Consider the following 21,411-nt stretch of genomic DNA (forward strand, 5'->3'; position numbering starts at 1 on the left):
AGTTTTGCTCTTTGGTTTGCCAGGAGGCTCATACGTCAGTAAGTGACGCCACAGGAGGGACAGGGGCACGGAGCACGAGGGTTGAGCTACACCATGGCCACCATGAGCGGGACACCCGTGCCCTGGGGTGCCCTTCCTGCCGGCGCACAGAGACTCCCCGCTGCGGCCTTGGGCAGCACTAACCATGTCACTTAAAGCCAAGGGGAAAATCTCTTCTAACTGAGGATCAGGTTTTGGCATTGATTTTCACTCTTTCATGCTAACGCTAACCTTCACTTTCAGGTGCATTCGCAGGCAATTTCTTTGTGAAGAAAATCATCCAAATCCCAAGTCAGAGGAGAATCCAGGCCAAAAGTACATACGTCCTCCTTTCAAGAAACTGCCTCATGGAATTATTTCCATGGGCTCATAGGCCAGTGGAAATCAATTACAGAGAGGTTTACACGCGTACACGTTCCGCTATACCAAGTATGCATCTAGCACGCACCTTTAAAAAGTGACACATCTCCCCCTCTGCCCAGACCGTCCACTGAGTTCAAGCTCCTCATGGTTTCTACTCAGCTTTTAATAAGCAACAGCATCAAAGTGCTGATTTGGGTAAGACCATGAAAAGATCATTACGGACAAACCTTTTCGTCATGAAAAAGAACTGTTGTCATACACTATGAACTACTGTTTCTTTATCCCTGCAAGCTTTCTAAATACAAATAATATTTTAACCTGACACACAACCAAAAGAAACACTCTACAGTGAAAAGCTTAGTGTTATCCTAGAGACGAAGTTAGTAGTGTCTCATGAAATGGGCTGATGCTTCTGTGTGGAGGCATCTCAGTCCAGATGCTCTCTCATGAGCAGATTCTTGGCTCTCTAATGGAAGGACTGAAGAAAAAGGAGTAAGCACCTAATGACAATTTTTCCATAATTTGTTCATTTGCCATCAGCAGTATTTCCACACAGCCTTGTCTTTTGATAATGCTGGATCTACACCAGAGATTCACTTTCATATATTACTTCTCATTAAAAAGAGGGCAAACAAAGTAAAAAGACACAGTGAGGCATTCTGAACACGATTTAAAGCCAGCTTTTCAATTTCTTCAGAATAATTAAAAGTCCAGTTAGAGCCATACGCTGGTTAAACCCAGCTTCCCACATGGGGAACACTGAGCATTCAGACTGTACCTGTTCCCTGGTCTTACACGCTCCTACTTCAGCATTCCTGGGAGGACCCAACACCAGGAATCAGCTTGTTTAATATACAGCTTAACGTGCACAGTACACTTACAGGGCAACCAAGTTTTTCTACTTGCTATCTTCCCTTTGGGGACCTGTAAGAGCAATGCACTTCATACAAGTCTTACTTCACACAAGTTATTAAAATCAATTTGGTCCAAATGAAGGAGTGCTCCAGAGATTGTAAAATTAGTTTTCAAACATAATGTTAAGCTAATCAGGCTGTAGAGCCACACTCTTTTCACCATATGCACAAACAGTTTTACTACAGCTCTTTTTTTTTTATCTAGTTACTATGTTTACAAGAAAAGACTTCACAGAGAGCTCTGCCTCTTCCCATTTGTAGTCTTGTAACAGGGTGAAACAGAGCATTTCTTTACTGCTTTCAGATGTTAAGATCATCAAAACGACTTCATGCGTGAAGACGGTCTTGGCTACTGAAGCCATTTTACTAATCCAGCTTTTGTTTTGCATTCTTGGTGCCCTTTCTATGGGCAGTGAATACATCTGAGGGAAAGCAAGTCTCCTTCCTGGGATTAACAACATATCGCTTGATTCGGGATTTCACAGTCCTGCATATCCAACTTACCACCATCATACATCGCATCTCCACTTTTGCAGCAACCTTTCCAAGTCTCAAGCAGATCTTTGGTCCCTCCTCAGCAATCTGTCCCTCCCGTACTCATTTCCATACACAGATTCAAAGATTCCTTCAAATAAAGTGATTAATCAACTTTAGAAATTGAGCAGTTTTAGCTGGAGTAGTGGCACCTGCAGACCTGGGGGACTTTGGCCTGGATTGTCTGCCTCCCTCCCGCATCTCCTCAGAAAGAGGCCACGAGCAGCCACAGCTCTAACCTCAGAGCTTCCAGTGACCTGCTGTGCACCCTGAGCCCCAGCCAGGGCAAGCCAAGAAGATGAAGCACCAACACCGTGACTTGCTCTTCTGCAGTAAGTCAGAGAAAGGAAGGCCAGATTCAACTTGGCACTGCCAAGAAGACATGCAACAAGCCCTGAACCAGCCAGAGCTCCCAAAATACAGCAGGCTTCGTGCCCAGGAGCATCGCATTACAACAGTCGGGTCCAAGTGACGAGGAGATAAATAACCGAGGTCAGGTCAGCTGCTGACAAGGGAGAGGTTCTTGTCAGAGGCAAGGGAGGACGTTCCCTGCAACGGCCAACCTCCAGCAGAGCTGGTGCAGGCACTCCCAGACCTTCTGCGAAGCTACGGGCCAGGCAGGCCTACAGGAGGCCAACGGTGACTTCCTTATGGGCTTTACAAAAACCCTTCAGGAGATGATCACCATTACCACCTCTATGTCATTCACATTTGGTTTCAGATGACTTCCCCCTCCAGCTTTGGCTGTACCTGGTTACTATTTCTCTCTTATTATCTATACAGCCTCTGCCCACTGTTAGCACCTGCATCCACACTCAGTCTATCCACTGGCTGTGCATGCCTGTGGAGCCAATTAATTCTTTTGTAATAAGAGAAAGAACAGACCTAGCGGGGGAGCTGCGGTTTTCCCCTCATTATTTCTGAGCTGAACCTTTGTAGCAACACTTACAAGAAAGAAAGATTATATATGTATATATACATTATTTATATAAAATCTATTACTCCTCTCAGAGGAAACACTTTTCAGAAAGGAAGGGGAGACAAACGGGCAGTCATCTCAAACACAGCTCGTACCAGAGCTGTGGTCATTTTGCATTTTAAGTACTTGATAATTCTCTCACAAAATCAATTGAGGGAAGGCTCCATCAAGCCACTGACTATTGCAGAATTAAGAAAAAAAGAGTCTGGAAAGTTTTATGAAGCGCTTGCATTCCCTAGCTAACAAATTTAATGTGCACAAGCTGAAAACAAGTTTATATGTAAAGTGCTATGGAGTTCAGCATGACAAAGACATCCTGCTTCTCCCAGATTTGGCTGGAGGTGGCACTTGGTTTTCTTACTGGACCCTGCAAACTGCCAAGCAAATTTCTGTCCCCAGTTTTTCTCTGCTGGTGCCAACGGTATCCTGTAGATGGCAATGATGGACAGCAAAATTCCTTAGTGTTTTTCTTGTCGGAGGCCTTTTACACTTTATTCATTCCATGCTCATTGAATCACATCGTAGTTGAACTCACCTTTGAGGCAACTTGGTTATTCCACCAAGGCTTTTGACACTGTCCCTCACAACATCCTCCTGGGCAAGCTCCGGAAGTGTGGGATAGATGAGTGGACAGGGAGGTGGATTAGGAACTGGCTGGATGGCAGGGCCCAGAGAGTGGTGAACAGCGGTGCAGAGTCTAGTTGGAGGCCTGTGGCTAGTGGGGTCCCCCAGGGGTCAGTCCTTGGTCCAGTCCTGTTCAATTTATTCATCAATGACCTGGATGAAGGCACAGAGTGCTCCCTCAGCAAGTTTGCTGATGATACCAAACTGGGAGGAGTAGCCGATACCCCAGAGGGCTGCGCTGCCATCCAGAGGGACCTGGACAGACTGGACAGCTGGATGTTGAAAAACCTCATGCAATTCAACAAGGCCAAGTGCAAGGTTCTGCACCTGGGCAGGAATAACCCCAGACACCAGTACAGGCTGGGGACTGACCTTCTGGAGAGCAGCTCTGCAGAGAGGGACCTGGGTGTCATGGTGGATGACAGGTTGACCATGAGGCAGCAGTGTGCCCTCGTGGCCAAGAAGGCCAATGGGATCCTGGGGTGCATTAAGAAGAGCGTCTCCAGCAGGTCAAGGGAGGTGATCCTGCCCCTCTACTCAGCCCTGGTGAGGCTACATCTGGAGTATTGTGTCCAGTTCTGGGCTCCACAGTACAAGAGGGATGTGGAGCTGGTGGAGAGAGTCCAGTGTAGGGCTACAAGGATGATCAGGGGCCTGGAACATCTGCCGTATGAGGAGAGGCTGAGGGAGCTGGGCCTGTTCAGCCTGGAGAAGAGAAGGCTGAGAGGGGATCTAATCAGTGTCTATAAGTACCTCAAGGGAGGGAGTGAGGAGGATGGTGCTGGCCTCTTTTCCCTGGTGGCCACCAACAGAACTAGAGGAAACGGCCAGAAACTGAAGCATCAAAAGTTCCACAGGAACTTAAAGAAAAATTTCTCAACAATGAGGGTGACAGGCTGCCCGGAGAGGTTGTAGAGTCTCCTTCTCTAGAGAACTTCAAAACCCAGCTGGATGCAGTCCTGTGCCACGTGCTCTAGGTGACCCTGCGTGTACAGGGGGGTTGGACTTCATGACTTCTAGAGGGCCCTTCCAACCTTAAGCATTCTGTGATTCTATTATTCAAATTTACAAAGAATTATGCTCTTAGTCCTGTGCCCTCCTGCCATACCTTTCATATTGCTTCGGAAATTTCTGAACAAAAATAATCTTTATTCATCAATTTGTAATTGCATTGGTAATAGATAATGTGAAGAACAGGTGACTAATACAATTAATTCAAATAAAACAAGACTCTTGCAAAAGAAAACAAAATGGATTACCCACATGCAAGGCTGCATGGCAAACTCACACAGCTGACAAAAGTGAAGTTTTTAAACTTAGGACATTATGATGTTGCTCCTTTGAGATATCCAGAAGCTGAATTCATTCAAACTTCATCTTTCCATATCCTTTACGAAAATACTCTCATGCTATTTAAAATTCACTGTTCCCATAATCATCTGTGACTTTATCATCACACAGGAAGCAACAGACTCATCTGAATTGGAAACATGCTTTTCTTCCTGCTCGGTGCACCTTTTTTAGCTAGACAGATGGTACAGCAGTTTCAGAGCATGGAGTTGAGTATCTGACAAAAACAGCTGGAAGATTTTAAGCATCCCACTCCGTGTGCCTAGGAGGGCGGCCGTTCTGCTCGCAGCTTCTCTGGGATTTTTCAGACAAGGCATTAAAAAATAGTGTTGAAATGTGGTTCGTTCCTCAGGCAAATTAAATTTCAGAAAATGTATCACAGTGCCTGGGCACGACCTTGGTTTCCTTAAGAAGGGAACAGATCTGTGATCTTTTCTTTTTATGGCCCAGACAAAACTAGTTGTTAAAATATTTAAGGCACCTGTTCACCTTACAAGGCTAGGCAGTATCTCAGAAACACACACATCCTTTCCTGGGTTGTGCCCTGCATTAAGGTAAAACAAAATTATCAAGAAATAAGGAAGGATTAGTTCTGCCAGGCATGCACAAGGCAGACTGACAGATCCATACCCAGGTCCATAACTGCAAGGGCTAAACACAGAAGATCTAGGCAAACTCCTGGACTAGGCTGGTATTAGTCTTTGCGGCCGATCTATAGATGAAACTAAAGTAGTAAATGAAACTACCCTGTGATAAGAGCAATGGAGAGCAGCTACAGCATTCAAGGGCATTCATCTGTATTTGGGAGCTGTTCATCTGTAATTTGGAATTGAAAAGAAAAGCAGAATTGTTAAGGCTTTTTTCACTTGAAGTAAAGGAGAAACTAGTACAGGACTAGAGGAGCATGAGGTACTACAGGGTTCAGAAGTTCATAAATTCTGATATCACTTGCAATCCAGGAAGAATCCAAAACACATCAGCTACATTTTATCCCATCCAGTTACTCAAAAAATAAACAAACTTCAGACACTGGGGCAAATTAATTTTCTTAAAGACTGCTAACTAACTAAATAAATTAAAACAACAAAACAAACAAAAAACTTCACCACAACAGAAAAGCTTCACCAAGGAACCTAAGTATCAGCCATTTTAAACACTGGCCTTGCAACACAAGCTTTAACGCAATCTTCTCCACTGGTTCAGCTTCTTATCCTTTACATGTTCTGTTTTAGTCCAAGTCCTTGACCTTGCTCCCTGCATAGCAAACTAAATCCAAGTAACCCATCACACACTCCCATCTTTTGCTTCATGAAGCAGTTTCTGCCCTTAAGAATACTTCAGAGTTGAAGTCACTGCATGTTAAAATATATATATACTGCAGATCACTTCCACCCACAAACCTCATGAGGAGGCCATTCACAAGAGACCCCAGTGTCTATCCTATAGATCCAAAACCGCAAGAGTTTCTAAAACAGTCAATACAAGATCTTAGATGAATTAAGTCCCTCCGCAAATGATAAAACTAAAACTAAAGTTACTTCACTAAGAGAAATCATTATGTTTCACATTTGTAAGGCTCAACAGACTGGGAGAGAGCTTCCTCTCCCGCAGAGCCCGAATCCATTCGCACTAAGCTCATGCTTTGCCAGTTGCCTGCTCAGACATCACCAGCACTTCTGCACTGTGCCTAAATCCTAATTAGTAAAGCTCCCCATGTAGTTTTTCTATATCATCCACAAAAGCCACGAAATATTCTTCTAAGTATCAAATATTCTCAGAAGATCAATATGAAATATGAAAATGCTAAGTGTTTCTAATTCATATACTCCAAGCTGCAGAAGGCTGTCAAACTGTATAACATAGACACGCACAGCAAGAGAAAAATTTTCCCTTTGGAGTAAGGACTTCCACCCCAAAAGGCCTCTGAGTAGATGAGCAGTTCGTGCTTGTCCAGTGAACCATAGTGCTCTGCTGTTTTCAATTTAAGGCAATGAAAAGGGTATACACGGTTCTTATTTTTCTTAAAAGACAAGCTCACAGTGAGTGGACTTGAGCACACTTACACTCCTCCTGCCTCGTCTTTAACCTGAAGCGCATATCATCATTTGACTATTTTGACTTTTCCTTCTGGAAAGCTGTGGATTTTGTCGCCTCCTTGATTCTCTTCTCTCATCAGACGTTCCTCTAATGATTCCTTGGTCACACTCCTCTTGCTGTGGAATCCGTCACGATACACAACCCTTTGCTTGAAAAAATACCTTTCTCCTGGATTGGATTTCATCCAAACTGCCTGGCTTCTTTTTTCCCCTTCTTCTCTTTTTCCATTATCAAGCAATCAACTGAACCATATTACTCTTATTATTATTAATTAAACAAAAATGAGCTTCCAAGTTCTTTTCCCAGGAGCCCTTATACTTCTTCTCTTACCATGTTTCAGCTGTTAATTGTGCAAATTAATTAAAAACTAATAAAAAGACAAATATCATTAAAGAAAAAAAGAAAAAGGCAAGGAAACTCAACTCCTTTTCAACACTTTAATCAGCAAAGAGCAGTCTGCATCCAGAGCATTCACACCGTTAGCCCCAGGCAAGCAAGACCTCTGCATGGTATGTCATCATTATTTTGTGCTTTAAAAATCACCACTAGGGCATACATGCTTAAAATAGCATGGAATACTGTTACCTGGAGATTACTTTTGCCTCAGTCCAAAAATCTACTAGGACTACTTGTCGCAAAGCAAAAAAAACAAAAATCAATCAATCAGGTTGGCAGTAGCCTTCTTCATGTATAAAATAACCACCAGAAGAAAGACTCCTAAATATCACAGGATGCCAATAAAAAGTTTCCATTTATTTGGCATTACGAATTCCAACGTTTTCTGTAAACACAGATTTAGCTATTTGGCATCCCAAACTACTACTGTATTTAAGTGGTAGTAATTTATATCAAGCTTGCAGCAACCAAAGTGATCCTACACCATCTGTAGCAAAAAGAGAGCCTCGCCCGTCACCTTGGGGTGTCTTTTTCCGACTGTTCCAGCAGGGACAGCCGCTAGCTCTGGGCAGCAGGAGCTCACACGGGCTGTGCACAGGGGCAGACACGCAGCACTGAGGCACATGAGCTGCCCCCATGGGTTGCGAGCCATGCATGGCAACACGTGGAGCTGCCACAATCTGCCTGGGAAAAACAGACTTGCCGACAGTCACCGAAGCAGAGTAAGGAACTCAGACTAGGCTGCCTTAGGCGCCCGGCTAGCGCCCCAACGCGGGCTGCGGAACATGAAAAGCAAAGGGCGACAAAGCACATTGCGCGGCAGGAGAACCCGCCCAGCATCCCGCGCCAAGAGCCAGCAACACAAGCAGGAGCAGAGGACCAGCTACCGGACACGCACCTTCGCCACCATGGGCTGCAGGGTGCAGAAATACGGCACCCTGGAAGGCTCCCAGAAACAAAACCAGGAAGATCGGGGAGAAAAAAAAAATAAATGTATCTGAGAAGGAAAAAATTGTAAAGTGACTGTTTTGGTGAAGTCTCTCCAGCACACTACTGTAAAGAGAGTCTTTTCTTAAGGCAGTTTTCCCCTCCCCCTTGGTTTTCCTGTTCTGCTAGCATCTGAGATCATTTTTTAAGTAATCAACGCAATTAAAGGTATAAAGATAAAAGTTGACTTAAAAAAACAAGTTTAAGAACTAAGCTCTTTACCCTACTGTATTTTATGAACACGTCTTTTATCATAACTTAACACGCTACAGAATAAATTGCAGTTTGGCTGCAATATCCCCAGAAGAGAAAAAAAAAAAATCACAGTTTAGATTTGTCATTGCCTCTTTCTCACAGATCAGTCTCAGGATTGGTTTAAATGTATGCCAAATATGACCCAAATTTGTCATATCTTCAACAAGTAATCATACCCAAGAACAGAAAAATAACCATAAATACAATTCTTACAGTTATAAGTAACTGTTAAAGTTACCATTTTATAATTGTATGTAATTAAATAAGTACATGAAATATTTCAGGGAAATGATGCTGAAATAAGGACATGAAATTAACACAAATCCACTCCCTTCCCCCCCCCCCACAATATTTTGCCCACCTTCCACAAGAAATTAAATAATTTCTGCAATCCTCAACTTCCCAAAGCAATTCGTATCAACAGGTCTTAACCATCTTCTTCCACAGCTGACAGGAAAACAAGTTTCTGCTGATACCAACTAACTGTCCAAGTTGCTACCTGAAATGCTGGCCCCAGAGCCAGGAAAAAGCTCCTCGGGTAAGAGCTGAACTCACCTGTAACTTAATTTAAAATGTAAAGACCTAAGACTCAAGTAATTAATTAAAATTATCTAGATCTCTCTCAAAAAAAATATTTTTTTTATTATTCACGGCAGAAGAGAGAATTTAAAATTATTTTGATAAACTTTTTGAGGTAACACAAAATTCTACTTCAAAAAAAAAGCAATGTTACAGCAGATATGGAAATACAATAAGCCCATAAATAAATGAATAACTCTCCTCTTACTATAACCAGTCTGCACATTTCTTTCCTTCAGGTCTCAATAATAAAAACAAAGTTAAAAGTGGAAAACCAGTTTATTTAGCCCTCAGTATAGGAAAGGTTTTCCTATTTTTGAAATAAACTGCAAAAATATACTCAATTTACTTTCAATAACCAATGCAAGGGTTGAAAGTAACATGATCATCTGCACTATTGAATTAAGACTCTTTTGGAAGCAGAAGCTAAGAAAATTAAGAGCATGCTCACCCTGGGAAGTGCTGATGTACAAGTTTTTGTTTGCTTTTTAAACGTGCAGCTCCATCCTTTCGATAACGAGCAGAGACAGGTCGCACATTTGCGGTACCCTCTATAGAACGGCAACAGTCGTTCCATGCAGGTATAAAGTAAATGCCTTCAGTTTTCTCCGAAGTATTGGAAAAACACATTGTATTCTAGCTTTCCTTATAATTACACTCAGAAGAAAATCTTGTATCTTTTGTTTCCAGACTCAATACAGACTGTTTACAATCTTTTTTTTTCATTTTTTTTTCTTTTTTTTTTTTTTAAAAAAAAAAAAAAGATAGTATTCTTTCAAACAGCACAGAAACTTTTGCTTTCAGATTCCTCAGGGAAAACAGATTGAAAAATGTTTCATAAGTGTTAGTGACAGTAACTGGTAAGCATTTAAATTTTAAATTATGTGTGATCTCACACAGAATTATTTCCCATTCAGGAGACAGCACTTCTTCCTCCCAGCGTCACCCTGAATTTTCTGGCCCCTTCAAGCCGGCTCACAGGACGCCCCACGTGGCTCCTTGTCTACTTCACTGACTGTGGCCAAAGAAAGTCCAGTTTTAACAGCATGAAGGTTTTAACAGCAGATTTCTGAAGACAGACTGGCACATCCGCACTTCCTGGAACGTTCAGTAAATACAACTTAGGTGGCACTGGGACTTGTGTGTCCACTGGGAATCCCACCGCGGGCCTGGGCAGCGCTGCAGCTCCACGCTGCAGCCTGGCGCCTGCCAATACCGTCACGCTCGCCTCCGTAGGAGAAAAGCCTCGTGGAGCTTCATTCAGAACATTCTGCTACCAAAGCTTAATCACTGTCTCTGACAAGCCCTGGCAAGAGAGCTGAGCGATTCAAGGGAGCTCCTGGAGCAGAAAAGCAAACGAGGAGGAGAATATTCAGTTTGAATTGGAAGGAAAGTTCAAAGGAAGAAAGCCCAGCAGACCTGCAACTCTTTCGGTGTCAAAAGAAAGAAAATTTTCTTCTCCCTGCTCCTCCCCAGAAGATATTTTCTGCTAAGTCATACTTGTTGTCCAATAAATAATTAAATAAATAGATCCACAGGCAGCAATATGACACCTTATGATTCACAATCAAAACACAAATCTACGTTTCTGTTGCTATAACATAGCGTATAATATCCCTTTCTCCCCAGATGTTAGTTTTGTACCATTATTGCAGAATTCACCTATTTTAAAGCTTGGTTGCTATGACACACATTATAGCCATTACATGGATTCATTTCCTACTGACAAGACTATTTGTTTCAGTGTTATAAAGTTCATATTATAGACAAAACACACATAAAATATACTGTAAATTCCAATAGTAAAAACTCATTTAATACGTTCCTTTCCTCCAACAAAGGCATACTGGAACAAGGGCTTCCCCCACCATTACCTTAAAGGCTGCTTCCCAATTCCTCAGAGCCTTATTCCTGGAATAATTCCTTGGTCTTTTCACCTTATTCTCCTGCTCCCAGGTGAAACACGACTGTGTATGAACATGATTCCCTGCTGCTCCCGTCACTGACTCCCCACCTAAGTTTGCAAAGAACCAGAAAGCGTCAGAAATCTTTCTGTGGAGGGTGAAACACCAAGTGCGCATCCTGTCTAGTTACTGCCACCCCCAGTAGCTGGAGACTAAGAACAAATTACAAACTGCTCTCTCCTCCGTTGGGTTTCAGCTTGCCTGTGAGTCCAGCAGGGCCATGGCTGTCCTGTAGCGCACGGCTCCACTATGAAAACACAGTCGCTCTGTCAAATCCAGCCCCAAAGCTCCGCACAAACTCACCATGTACACGTGCACTTTCAGAAAACGAATCACTGGCGAGCACGACTACGTGCTCCATCGTAATCATTTTAAAAACATTTAAGAGAAGACCGTTTACTTGTGATTCCAAAGTTTTCCCTTGCGCTTTCCACCTAACAGGTATTAGGCTGCATGTGACAGCTAAGGCTGCTCAAGAGCAGTAGTACCAAGCCAGCGGACGACGGTGCTTCCAGGGCAGGCTCATCCCTCGGACACGAAGCTTTCTGCCACGGACCGTGGCTCCCAAGCCGCCCTCGCCAGGACCGCACGCTTGCAGGATGGCTCTGCACAGGCACGTCCTGCTGCAGGTCTGAACCTGTACCACACTGTGCTTGCAGTGTGGCCCATTTTTGAACAAGAGTGCAGTACATAAGACACTATAGGGACCAGCGACAACATAGAGATGTACTAAATCCCCTGGCTACAATTGCTTTTTTTTGCAAAACATCCTGAATCAACAGTTAACATAAGAGCTGTCTTCCCATCAAGTTTGCAACATGAGTGCCAAGGCCTAGACAAGCATAATGAAAGTTAGAGAGATGATTTTTAAAAGCATTCAAAATACAGATAGAGATGAAAGATTGCGTAAATTTAGTGACAGCTATCAAACCATTTATGACAAGGATTAATTAACATATAAAGAAAATACTTTCTACTTGATCTTAGAGAAAACTCCTTTAAAATAGTATTTTTTTCTGAAAGGAGTTAGGTAGGAAAGCTGTAATGTTTGTTTGGTGAGGTTTTTCTTAAGTTATGAAAATAAAGCTGAATGTGTAATTCCTCGGTATTCTCTAGATGCCAAGGCAAAACACAGAATGGACTAGATTGTTCCTCGGCAGCAAGAAACTTGATAGTAAACACAGCATTCATCAACTCTGGGCCCATCTCTTTTTCCACTCCACTCTCCAGCAGGGAAGAGGAGCCATGAGATGAATCAACTATTTTGAAGAAAGGAAGCGCAGGAGCAAGAAAGCAAATAAATAAATAATAATTTTAAAAGTAACTTCAATGGAAAAGAAATGAGAAACATAAGTGGAAAGTCTTGATGCTTGAATAGAGCAAAGACAACTGTAGCTCACCTGAAAGGCTTCCACCAGCCTGAACAGCTTCCAGCTTCTCAGTCGAGTCAGGTATCGACGCAAGTTTTAAGTCTTATCTATCTTTGTAAGTAAAATCTAGCTAATTTGCAGCAGTATTTGATAAAAGCTTGTGTATAATGAGTGTCACTGGTTTTTCTTAAATGAATCTTTCACACAGCAGGAGGACAGGAAAAAAAAAAAAAGTTAAGCTAAAGTAATTGTCAATGCCAGAAGAATTGACAGGGACAATTCAAGGACAGCAAAGAATTTCCTATAGCTTTTAATTTTTGAAATAGACCTGATTTTTAAATTCATGGTGTTCCTTTAAAGTCTGTCAGGTTTGTCTCTAGCAGTAGTTCCTTTAGGGCAAGCATTGTAGACAGTCTGCCTACCCTGAGGGAAACTAAGACACTCAGAAGTGGGGTAAAGAAAAGATATTAATAATTTAAGACAATAGTCTGCCACCTCTAGGAGAAAGCAATAGCGAAGCATAGAAACGTCCAACTCCCTGGCTTATATTTGTCCTTTGTGAACCTCGTACATCTATTCATGAAAATATGGATTACTGTGTAGGGTACACTGTTATGTACACCTCTTAATGGAGCTCCAAATATGATCCCCAGTCCTTGTTACCCGGGCCTCCGGCCACAGCAAGCGCCTCGAAACACGGAGAGCTGCCACAGGGACGCGAAACGGAAGCAGCTGAACGGGAGAGAGCACCTGTGCGGGCTCAAACAAGGGAAAACCCAAGAAAACCACATTTCTCCTTATCCATGTAAGGCAAGGAAGTGGAGTTACCATGGCCAACAAGAAGATTCCGTGAGTGAAAAGCAATTTCAGCGATCCAAGCACAAGCTTTGCCTACAACAGCAGATCGCATTTCTGCTTTATATAAAGGTAATTTTTTCCTCTTCTGAGAACTTCTTCTCTTCCTGGAGGCTATTTCCATTTCTCCAGCACTCTCTTCCTGCTCAGAGCAAACACTGACAGAGCAGTCGTTCAATGGTACATTAAGCTTGTTATTCAATATTCACAGGCGTTACAAATCAATTGCACGTGAAAGCAGAAAAGAACAGATGTTAACCTAAATAATTACCTTTATTTCAAAAACATGCTTAAGCTACTGCATGCATAAAGTAAAAATGAGTAAACCGTAGCTGAGCTCACAAGATCAGTCAGTCCACAACGATTTTTTTCCTCACTCTAATTTCAGGAAAATATTAGTTGCAACCAAAGAAACTCATTATTACTTACACAATCTATTTCCAAAACAGATCGTCCTTTGGATCTGTTCCTCTCTTTCTTTTTCACACACGAAACGCAAGCTTAAGAAATCCCAAGGTTTTTCATGTCAGAATGAGTCGTACATGAAATTCTGTTGAAATTAGACTTGCAAGATATGAATTACTCTGACAAATCAGCACAAGGCAGGCACTAAGGGAAACCTGTATTCTCTGTTTAAAATATATATATATATATATATATATATATATATAATCTAGACATAGTCAGCATCAGGAGAGCATATCAGTTTTCCTTGTAATAATTCTACTAGAACATCCCAAACAACATCACCTGCTAAACACATTTCACCTACCAAGACCGCCCCACATGCTGAAGCAACACATTCCCCATAAGCACAGAAACACGGATTCAACATAGCAAGCAAGTGAGAATAGCAAGGAGAGGAAAAAAAAAAAAAGTTATTCAGATGTAAGAGAATTTAAATCTACAACCTAGCTATACATCCATATTGCATACATATATATGTATACACATATAACTGGATAATGTACTTCACCTTACACAAACAAGATTATCATTACCAGCCCCAGTGGATATTTAAGGCTTTATTAAAACAAAAATATTTCTATTAATTTTGTGCCCTAAACACCCAAAATGTGAACTGTGAACCTCGTGCATGTGCACACGAGTTTACTGACAGCTTTTCCAAAGACAGCAGAAATACACAAACACACTCATCTCATACTCGAGTTGTATGAATTTCATGATGCTATTGGAGAAAACTAATAAAAACATACAAATACATACAAGCAATAAAAATTTTACAAATAAAAATTTTACTATTACATGAAAAAAGAATCAAAAAATGGTATCAGAGAAAGAATGAAACAGTGCAGATCTACTCATCCCATTCCACCTTACTGCAGTACAAGGGGTGAGTGTGACATACAGAAATTGAACCCCTCTTGCCCCTGACTCTACAACACAACAGTAAGCGTTAGCTGAAGAGAAGGGCACAGAGAAACAACAGAGAAGAATCCAGATATATGGACTGAAACTTCTTCCTGCATGAACCTAAAAATGTTTTCCCTTCTTCTGTATCTTCTACCATCCAAGATTCATTTCTCCATGTAAACTCTTTGGGTTCAAAGACAAAATAAGCAAGAAACAGATTTTTTTGTGTTGAAGAATTATTCTTTTGAGCCAATATAGTAACACCCCCCAGCAGTACCAGCATTACAAGACACCTAGAATAATGAAGATTTCTGAATAAGACTTTCTGCAAAGGAGGCCTGCACATTAGCCTTGGTGGATGGTGCTTCCAGGAAATCCAGCAGATCTCACCAGCAAGCACCTAAGAGTTATCTCACAGCTAACATCACAGGCATCTTCATGCTACAAGAATATTTCCAGAAAGTCTTACAACAGTTTGCAAAACAAAAAATAGTGAATACGAACTTGCTTTAACTTCTGATCTAGCAGCAGCAGGGAACTGACTCCACGTCTCCAAGGTCACTTACAGATTCGGCAATTCAGTAAAGCATAAAAGATTAAAATCAGTTTTACTGCTTGTGAGAAGGCTACAGGCAGAAACTATAAACTGACCAGACACTTAGCTTGTCACTGGCAGGATCCAGCTGCCGGCTATTTCCAGGGAAGTTACCTCATTAGCCACTCCGAAGTAAATGGACATCTTCATTTTGCTAGCCCAGAAAATGATAAATTACCTTTTAAAACAAGTTGCTAAAGTTACTTATAGTGGACCACAGCAGTTTTTATTATTTAAAAACAAAAGGTAGCATTAAGGTCATCTTTTTGTTAATAAAAAAAAAATATAACCTGGCCTTGGCAATTCCTGCTGCACAGGGATGGAGCAACTCACTAGGTCCACGCGGCACCCGCCACTCTGGAGGACAGGGCAGCTACATCTCAAGCTGCATGGTCTCTGCTACCAAACTAAGCTGGCTCAAGCTAACTGAAAGATAGAAAGGTCAGGAAGCCAATATCACCATAAGGACAGCAAATTATCTTAGGTATTTCCAGATATTAAGACGACATGATAATATAACTACAGTTTACCACACAAGGACACAGCACTCTGCACACAGCAGCATTCTCCAATACAACTGATGCATTTTTACACTTCTTGAAGATCAATGACAGACGGAACGTGCAATTTTAATTGATCCAATTCAAATTCCTGCTGTCCCTCTGCCTTAACAAATGTCTTCAAATCCTGAAACCATCATCTTGCTCAATTCTCTATTAAAAGCCTAACTACACATAATGTAGTCTCTGAATCAAACTATTATAATATTTATAAACTTACACAAAATAAGCATGTTACATAACTAATCCCTTGTAGAAGCTACCCTTCACCCTACAGCTGTTTTCTAGTTTACCATTAGCTTTTGTACATCCCAAGTAATGATAATCTGCTGATAAAAAAAAAGAAACAATGTAATCTTTCTTCCATCTACATGTATATAAGAAATGTGAAGTTAGGAAAAACAAAACAAAAGCAAACAAAATGAGAAAAAAAGAAACCCAGAAAACAGAAGTCCCCCAACACAGCTTTCTTTGCAAGCCCACATAATTATGGGAGCTAGACAGTGATGACAAAAAATGCAGAAATCCTGTCGTATCACCTCATCCTCAGTTAGCTCTAAGCAAACCTACATTTACACATACACACAGACTGGAGGGAAAAAAAAAAAAAAAAGAAGTGTTTAACATAATGGAAGATATGGAAGATTGCTGGCCAGAAATATGGATACAGCTGGGTTGGAGGGGGGGTGTCTTTCCACTGAAAATAAACTTTGAGATGACACATTCTTTCAAATTAGATCATTAATTTTGAGGCAATTTGACCTTGCTAATTCTCTGTTTTCACTCTTTTTCTTTTTTTTTTTTCTGTATTCTTACTCCATTTTAAAACCATTAACCAAAAAGCATTCAACTTTCAAGCTACTCTATGCTCCACTCTACATTCAGAGCTTAACGCGGTCGAAGACCTACATGCAGCCGGCTGCAACGGAACAAACTCTCTGGTCTATGAGGCTTTTTATTTCTGTAATAATCCAGGAAAACTGCATCTTTGCCTCTTTAAGAATATATTGCCAACAAACAATTCTGACAGTCTGAAAATACAATATTTCCTCCCCATATACTAATGATAAAATGACTAGAACTAAATGGCATCCCATAATAATTTTACATGTATGAAGTGTTCCTTTTTTTAGTGGTATTATAAAAGTGATGCATTGGCCATAACATTTAGTGTTTATGACCTGCAGTAAGCTATACCCTTCTCAAGGGATATTAAATAATGAAGAAAATGTTATTCGCAGTATGTATTTGAGAAAGGAGATTGGTGTGCCAATAACTAATCACACCAACTCACAGGAGCACAAATAGACAGATCCAGGAGTGGTCACATCACAATTCTATTTCCAGAGTATCCATTAAAAATGAATATTTTAATTATAGCATTTGTTTAAAGTATTCTTTATTATTACTTCTTATACTCCACTATCTACTCAAAGATCACGATGATCTATGGAGGCTACGCTGAATTTTAATACCTCTGGAAATGCTACATTATTCATTTCACTGACCAATTAATGCTTATATGAACAATTAAATGACTTGCCCCTGCTCAAAGAGCTAAACACACAGCTGTGAATATAATCCCAATATCCCAGCTCCCAGCGATCTCTTGGCCACTGAATATCAGCCTTCCTAAAGTGAGATTTAGCCTTTCCTCACATTTTGCCCTCTTTCCAAGGAGCCTCGTGAAGTCAGCACTGAGGACATACGCTCACCTCATGGGACTGACTCTTGAGAAAACAAAATGTTTTAAAAACAGCCTTTCTGCGTGTGTGACAGACACCCAGATCTCTCGCTGCAAGGGCCAGGCAGCAGCCTCCGTCCGCGCAGGCCCCGAGCAGCCGCAGCAGGAACTCACCGGCTGAGGGCTTTCAATGGGGCGGCCACTACATCCTGCGCCCTCTCAAAGCAGAATCCGTTTTGCACAGATCAACAGCAATAGAAAAACCTCTACTTTAAGAAACTTAACTGCCTAAAGAAGATTAAGGGCTAGCAATGTATGTAGACAGGAAGGTAGATCAGAAACTAAGGAAAACATTGATGATGGTGACGCCAGTTAAACAGATACAGAATGGACGTGACAGGAAGCAATCATAAATTATCACCACAAATTATTAAAATATAACCTCTAAATTATATGAGTAGGAACTTGAGAAATGCAACACACGCAATCAACCAATTTTAGAGAGAGAGTTTTCAGGTGTTCCCCAAAACAGGAAAGAAAAAAAAAAAAACACTAAGTGTCTGAGTACTTAATAGATGTGCACTCACAGTCTGAAAAATTAGAGTTGACAACCTATCAATCACTCGACATGTTTTCAAAAAATTACCAAAATGATATTTTAGATATCCCTGCTCTACATCCTTCGCTTGAACCCCCAAAATGAAACCTATCTTAGTTTATAAGCATGGGTAAAAATACAGAGATTTAAAGCATGTAACCAGTACTGAAAAATTAACAGTTTCCTAAATTGCTATGTTAACTCAGAACATAGATTTCAGACACACATGACGGATAAATCACATTTACAGTCATACAACAGGTTTGCAAGGCACAATTGGTGCATTGCTACAGGTTTACTCAATCTCATCAGCAGGAAGCGAACTCTTTGCACAGTACAAGGTCAAGGCCATCAAAGTGCATTTGCAGCCAAGACTTGGGAAGTACCAGCAAAGCCAAGTAAGAACCTAAGAAGTAAAGCTGCGGGATTCAGCTTTCATTCAAGTAAATACAAGCAGCCCAGGGACTTAATGCCATAACTCTATCCCAGAGCTCCATCCATCTCCTAAAATTCACAAGTTACCCAACAATTCCTAAACCTTTAGCACATTAAAACTAACACCATCAGCGTTGGGGGTCTCTCTGATAAAACCCCTACAACGGGGGTGGAAGCTCACGAGCCTAAAGACGCTGCCCTTGGGTTCTCTAGTCACCCTGTTCTGTGCACCAGACTTAAAAAAGGATCCAAGGCGGGAATACACTTTTTAACTTTTCTAAAGTTGCCATAATTCTGCCTATATTTCAAAACAAGTCAACAAAAAAAGTCTCCATTAAGGATTTTCTGAAGTCAGTTATTTCCCACTTTTATTAACAAGTTGACTCCAGAAAAGTCCACCAAAACCCAACATCTAAATCTCTACTTCTCCAAAATAAAGGCACACTTTTAAAAGTCATATTTATCTCCTCTGCTCCCTTTTTTCCCCACCCAAATCAAGGCCACGAGATTTACAAGGACCTCAAAAAACAAATCTTATTTTCAAATTATCGCACCATTATTGCAGTGGTGCCAAGGAACACCACAATGTGACAAATTTATCCTTTAGAAGGAAAGCAGAGCATTTGTCGTGAACAAATGCTCAGTTTTGTTTCAAACTTATTCTAAAAAAAAAAAAAAAAAAAGAAAACATTGTTCATGACAGAACCCAGACTTAGTAACCCCATTCCATCTCCAGTTGTAGCAAATGCAGTTCTGTCAAAAAATGGAATAAATTAAAATGCCAGACCAACAACCCTTTGGAAAATAGAACTAAAAAAAAAAGGGGGGGGGGGAAGTCCGGAGCATTTTATTTACTTTTAAAATGGTGCCCAACAGGTCTTGTTTCATAACCAGTGAAAATCCTGCCCGACAATCCCCACCTCTGCTGGCCGCCGGGATCACAGGTCTCCCCGCGCCCCCTCGGGCGCGGGTGGACGTGGCGGGACCCCACGCGCGGCAGGAGCTGCCCCGCAGCCCGCGCGGGCACCACACGCGCTCCCAGGGCGGCCTGGGGAGCTCCCGGCTCCATCGGCTCCGCCAGGGTATATTTTTTTCCCCCGCCAAGGACAGTTTCCTCGCAATATTCCTTAACATGAGCAAAAACACAGTAACTAGAGCAAGGCGGGAGTGGCGCGGCGCTTCCCGAGGCCGCGGGGCCCACGAGGAGGCGGCTCCGCCACGAGGGAGCCGGGCCCGGGCCCGGGCGGACGAGGAGGACGGGGAGGCCGCGCTTACCGGGCGGTGTCGAGCAGCGGGTGCTTGGTGCCCACCAGCTTGCGCACCTGCATGGCGATGTTGCTCAGCTCGTCGCTCAGCAGGCACCGCAGGCTCATGAAGGACGTGGGGTAGCCCACGAGCTTCTCGGCCTCCGACACCACCTGGCTCCAGGCCGCGGGCGGCGGCCGAGCCGCCGCCAGACCCCGCCAGCCGCCGCCGCGCCGCGCCACGGCGCCCCACATGCTGCCGCCGGCAGCGGCACCTGGAGCGGCCCCGGCTCCGGGACCTGGAGCGGCACCGGGACCGGCACCGGCTCCGCTCGCGCTGCGCGGGCCCCCGAGCGGCGCGGCGGGGTCATGGTGCCCTGGGGGCAGCCATCTTGGGCGCCGCAAAGCGCGCCGTAAAGCGCGGGGCGGCTCCCCGCCCGTTCCGAACGCGGGGCCGTTTCGCGGCGTCTCGTGCGCGTTATCGCAGCCGCGAGCGCGGGTCGCGCCGGCCCCGGGGGCGGCGAGCTGGCCTGGCGCGGGGCGCGAAGCCATTGGGTGCGCGGGGCACCTCCCCAGCCCCTGCCGAGCAGGGAGGGAAGGCGCCGGGCTGCAGAGCGCCCCAAAGACGTGGTCCCGCGGCCGTATCTTTGCGTTCTGTGCTGCGCGTCTCTGCGAGAATAAGTAAAGTTTTGCTTTTTTGCACTGGGTCATTTTAGTCCGTTGGTGACACAGAACAGCCTGTTGGTAAATAAGAGCGTTTCAGCGTAGAAACGTGCTCTAAAAATGGCAGAGCGCCATGGCGTGTTTCTGTGCCGGGACTAAGCTAATGAAAACTGCCCGAGGGGTGCACTTAGGAGGAACCACCAAGGCTCCTTGCCCTGCGGTGGCCACAAGCTCCACGAGTCATTCCTTGAGCTGTATCCTTCTTGCACTTGATGTGGCAAGCGCTCTGCGAAAAAGCTGACATGCTTTTGCAATTAAAGCCTGCTTAAAATAATAGTACTGCGTGTAAACCGAGCAAGGAGGATTGGGGTTCTGTGGGCAGCAAACCTACTGTTTCCTAATGTGTGGAACTGCAGCTTTTCAAAATCACTGTTCTTTTCAAGCACTTGTTGTGTTCTAAGAGACTGAACAGCGCTGCCCCCTTTCAGAGTTCCTTTAAGTGGAATTCTCCTAAGTTCAAGTGCTTTAGAGGAGGGCAAGAACCTAAACTGCCTCATGCAACACAGTTTGCCAGGAGAGCTTCCTCAGCATTCAGCAGCAGTCTGTAGGTTGGCATCCTTTAAAAACGACAATCACTAGAGAAACAAAGCACACATTTTGTCAGGGGATTTCGCAGTTTGGGTGTTCGTTGTTTTTTTTTTTTTAATTTGTTTGTTTGATTGTTTTTTTGACAGCAGAATAATGTGGATATTCTTAGCTTTGGGAGGATTATGCTTAAGAGCCCTGTCTCTCACTTTTAGCCCAGCCCCCTTCTTTCCTTTCCCTTTGCTTAACAACGTAAGAGTGTTGGCTATTTTTGACTACTGGTCATAGTTTCTTTCCCCTAATCTTCTCACTTCTTTGCTGCAGTCCCCCACACCCTCCCTAAAGATGTGGGTTTTTCATTCTAGCT

At 42.9% G+C, this 21,411-nt stretch overlaps 1 protein-coding gene and 1 long non-coding RNA gene across 2 annotated transcripts in view; one reads left to right on the top strand and one right to left on the bottom strand.

Annotated features, from left to right (window-relative positions):
• The window catches only part of PDSS2 (decaprenyl diphosphate synthase subunit 2), a 97,486-nt gene extending 77,417 nt beyond the window's left edge, over nucleotides 1-20,069 (bottom strand). The window contains exon 1 of the mRNA XM_088538270.1: nucleotides 19,828-20,069. Within this exon, the coding sequence (XP_088394396.1) occupies nucleotides 19,828-20,051 (224 nt within the window). The 5' untranslated portion in view covers nucleotides 20,052-20,069. The remainder of the gene's footprint in view (nucleotides 1-19,827) is intronic.
• The window catches only part of LOC148595929 (uncharacterized), a 227,433-nt gene that overhangs the window by 77,910 nt on the left and 128,112 nt on the right, over nucleotides 1-21,411 (top strand). The gene's annotated exons all lie outside the window — the stretch shown is intronic.

The sequence above is a fragment of the Tinamus guttatus genome, unplaced genomic scaffold (assembly GCF_059628265.1).
Source record: "Tinamus guttatus ecotype Peru unplaced genomic scaffold, ASM5962826v1 Tinamus_guttatus_pri_ptg000046l, whole genome shotgun sequence".
In the NCBI taxonomy this organism is placed as follows: Eukaryota; Metazoa; Chordata; class Aves; order Tinamiformes; family Tinamidae; genus Tinamus; species Tinamus guttatus.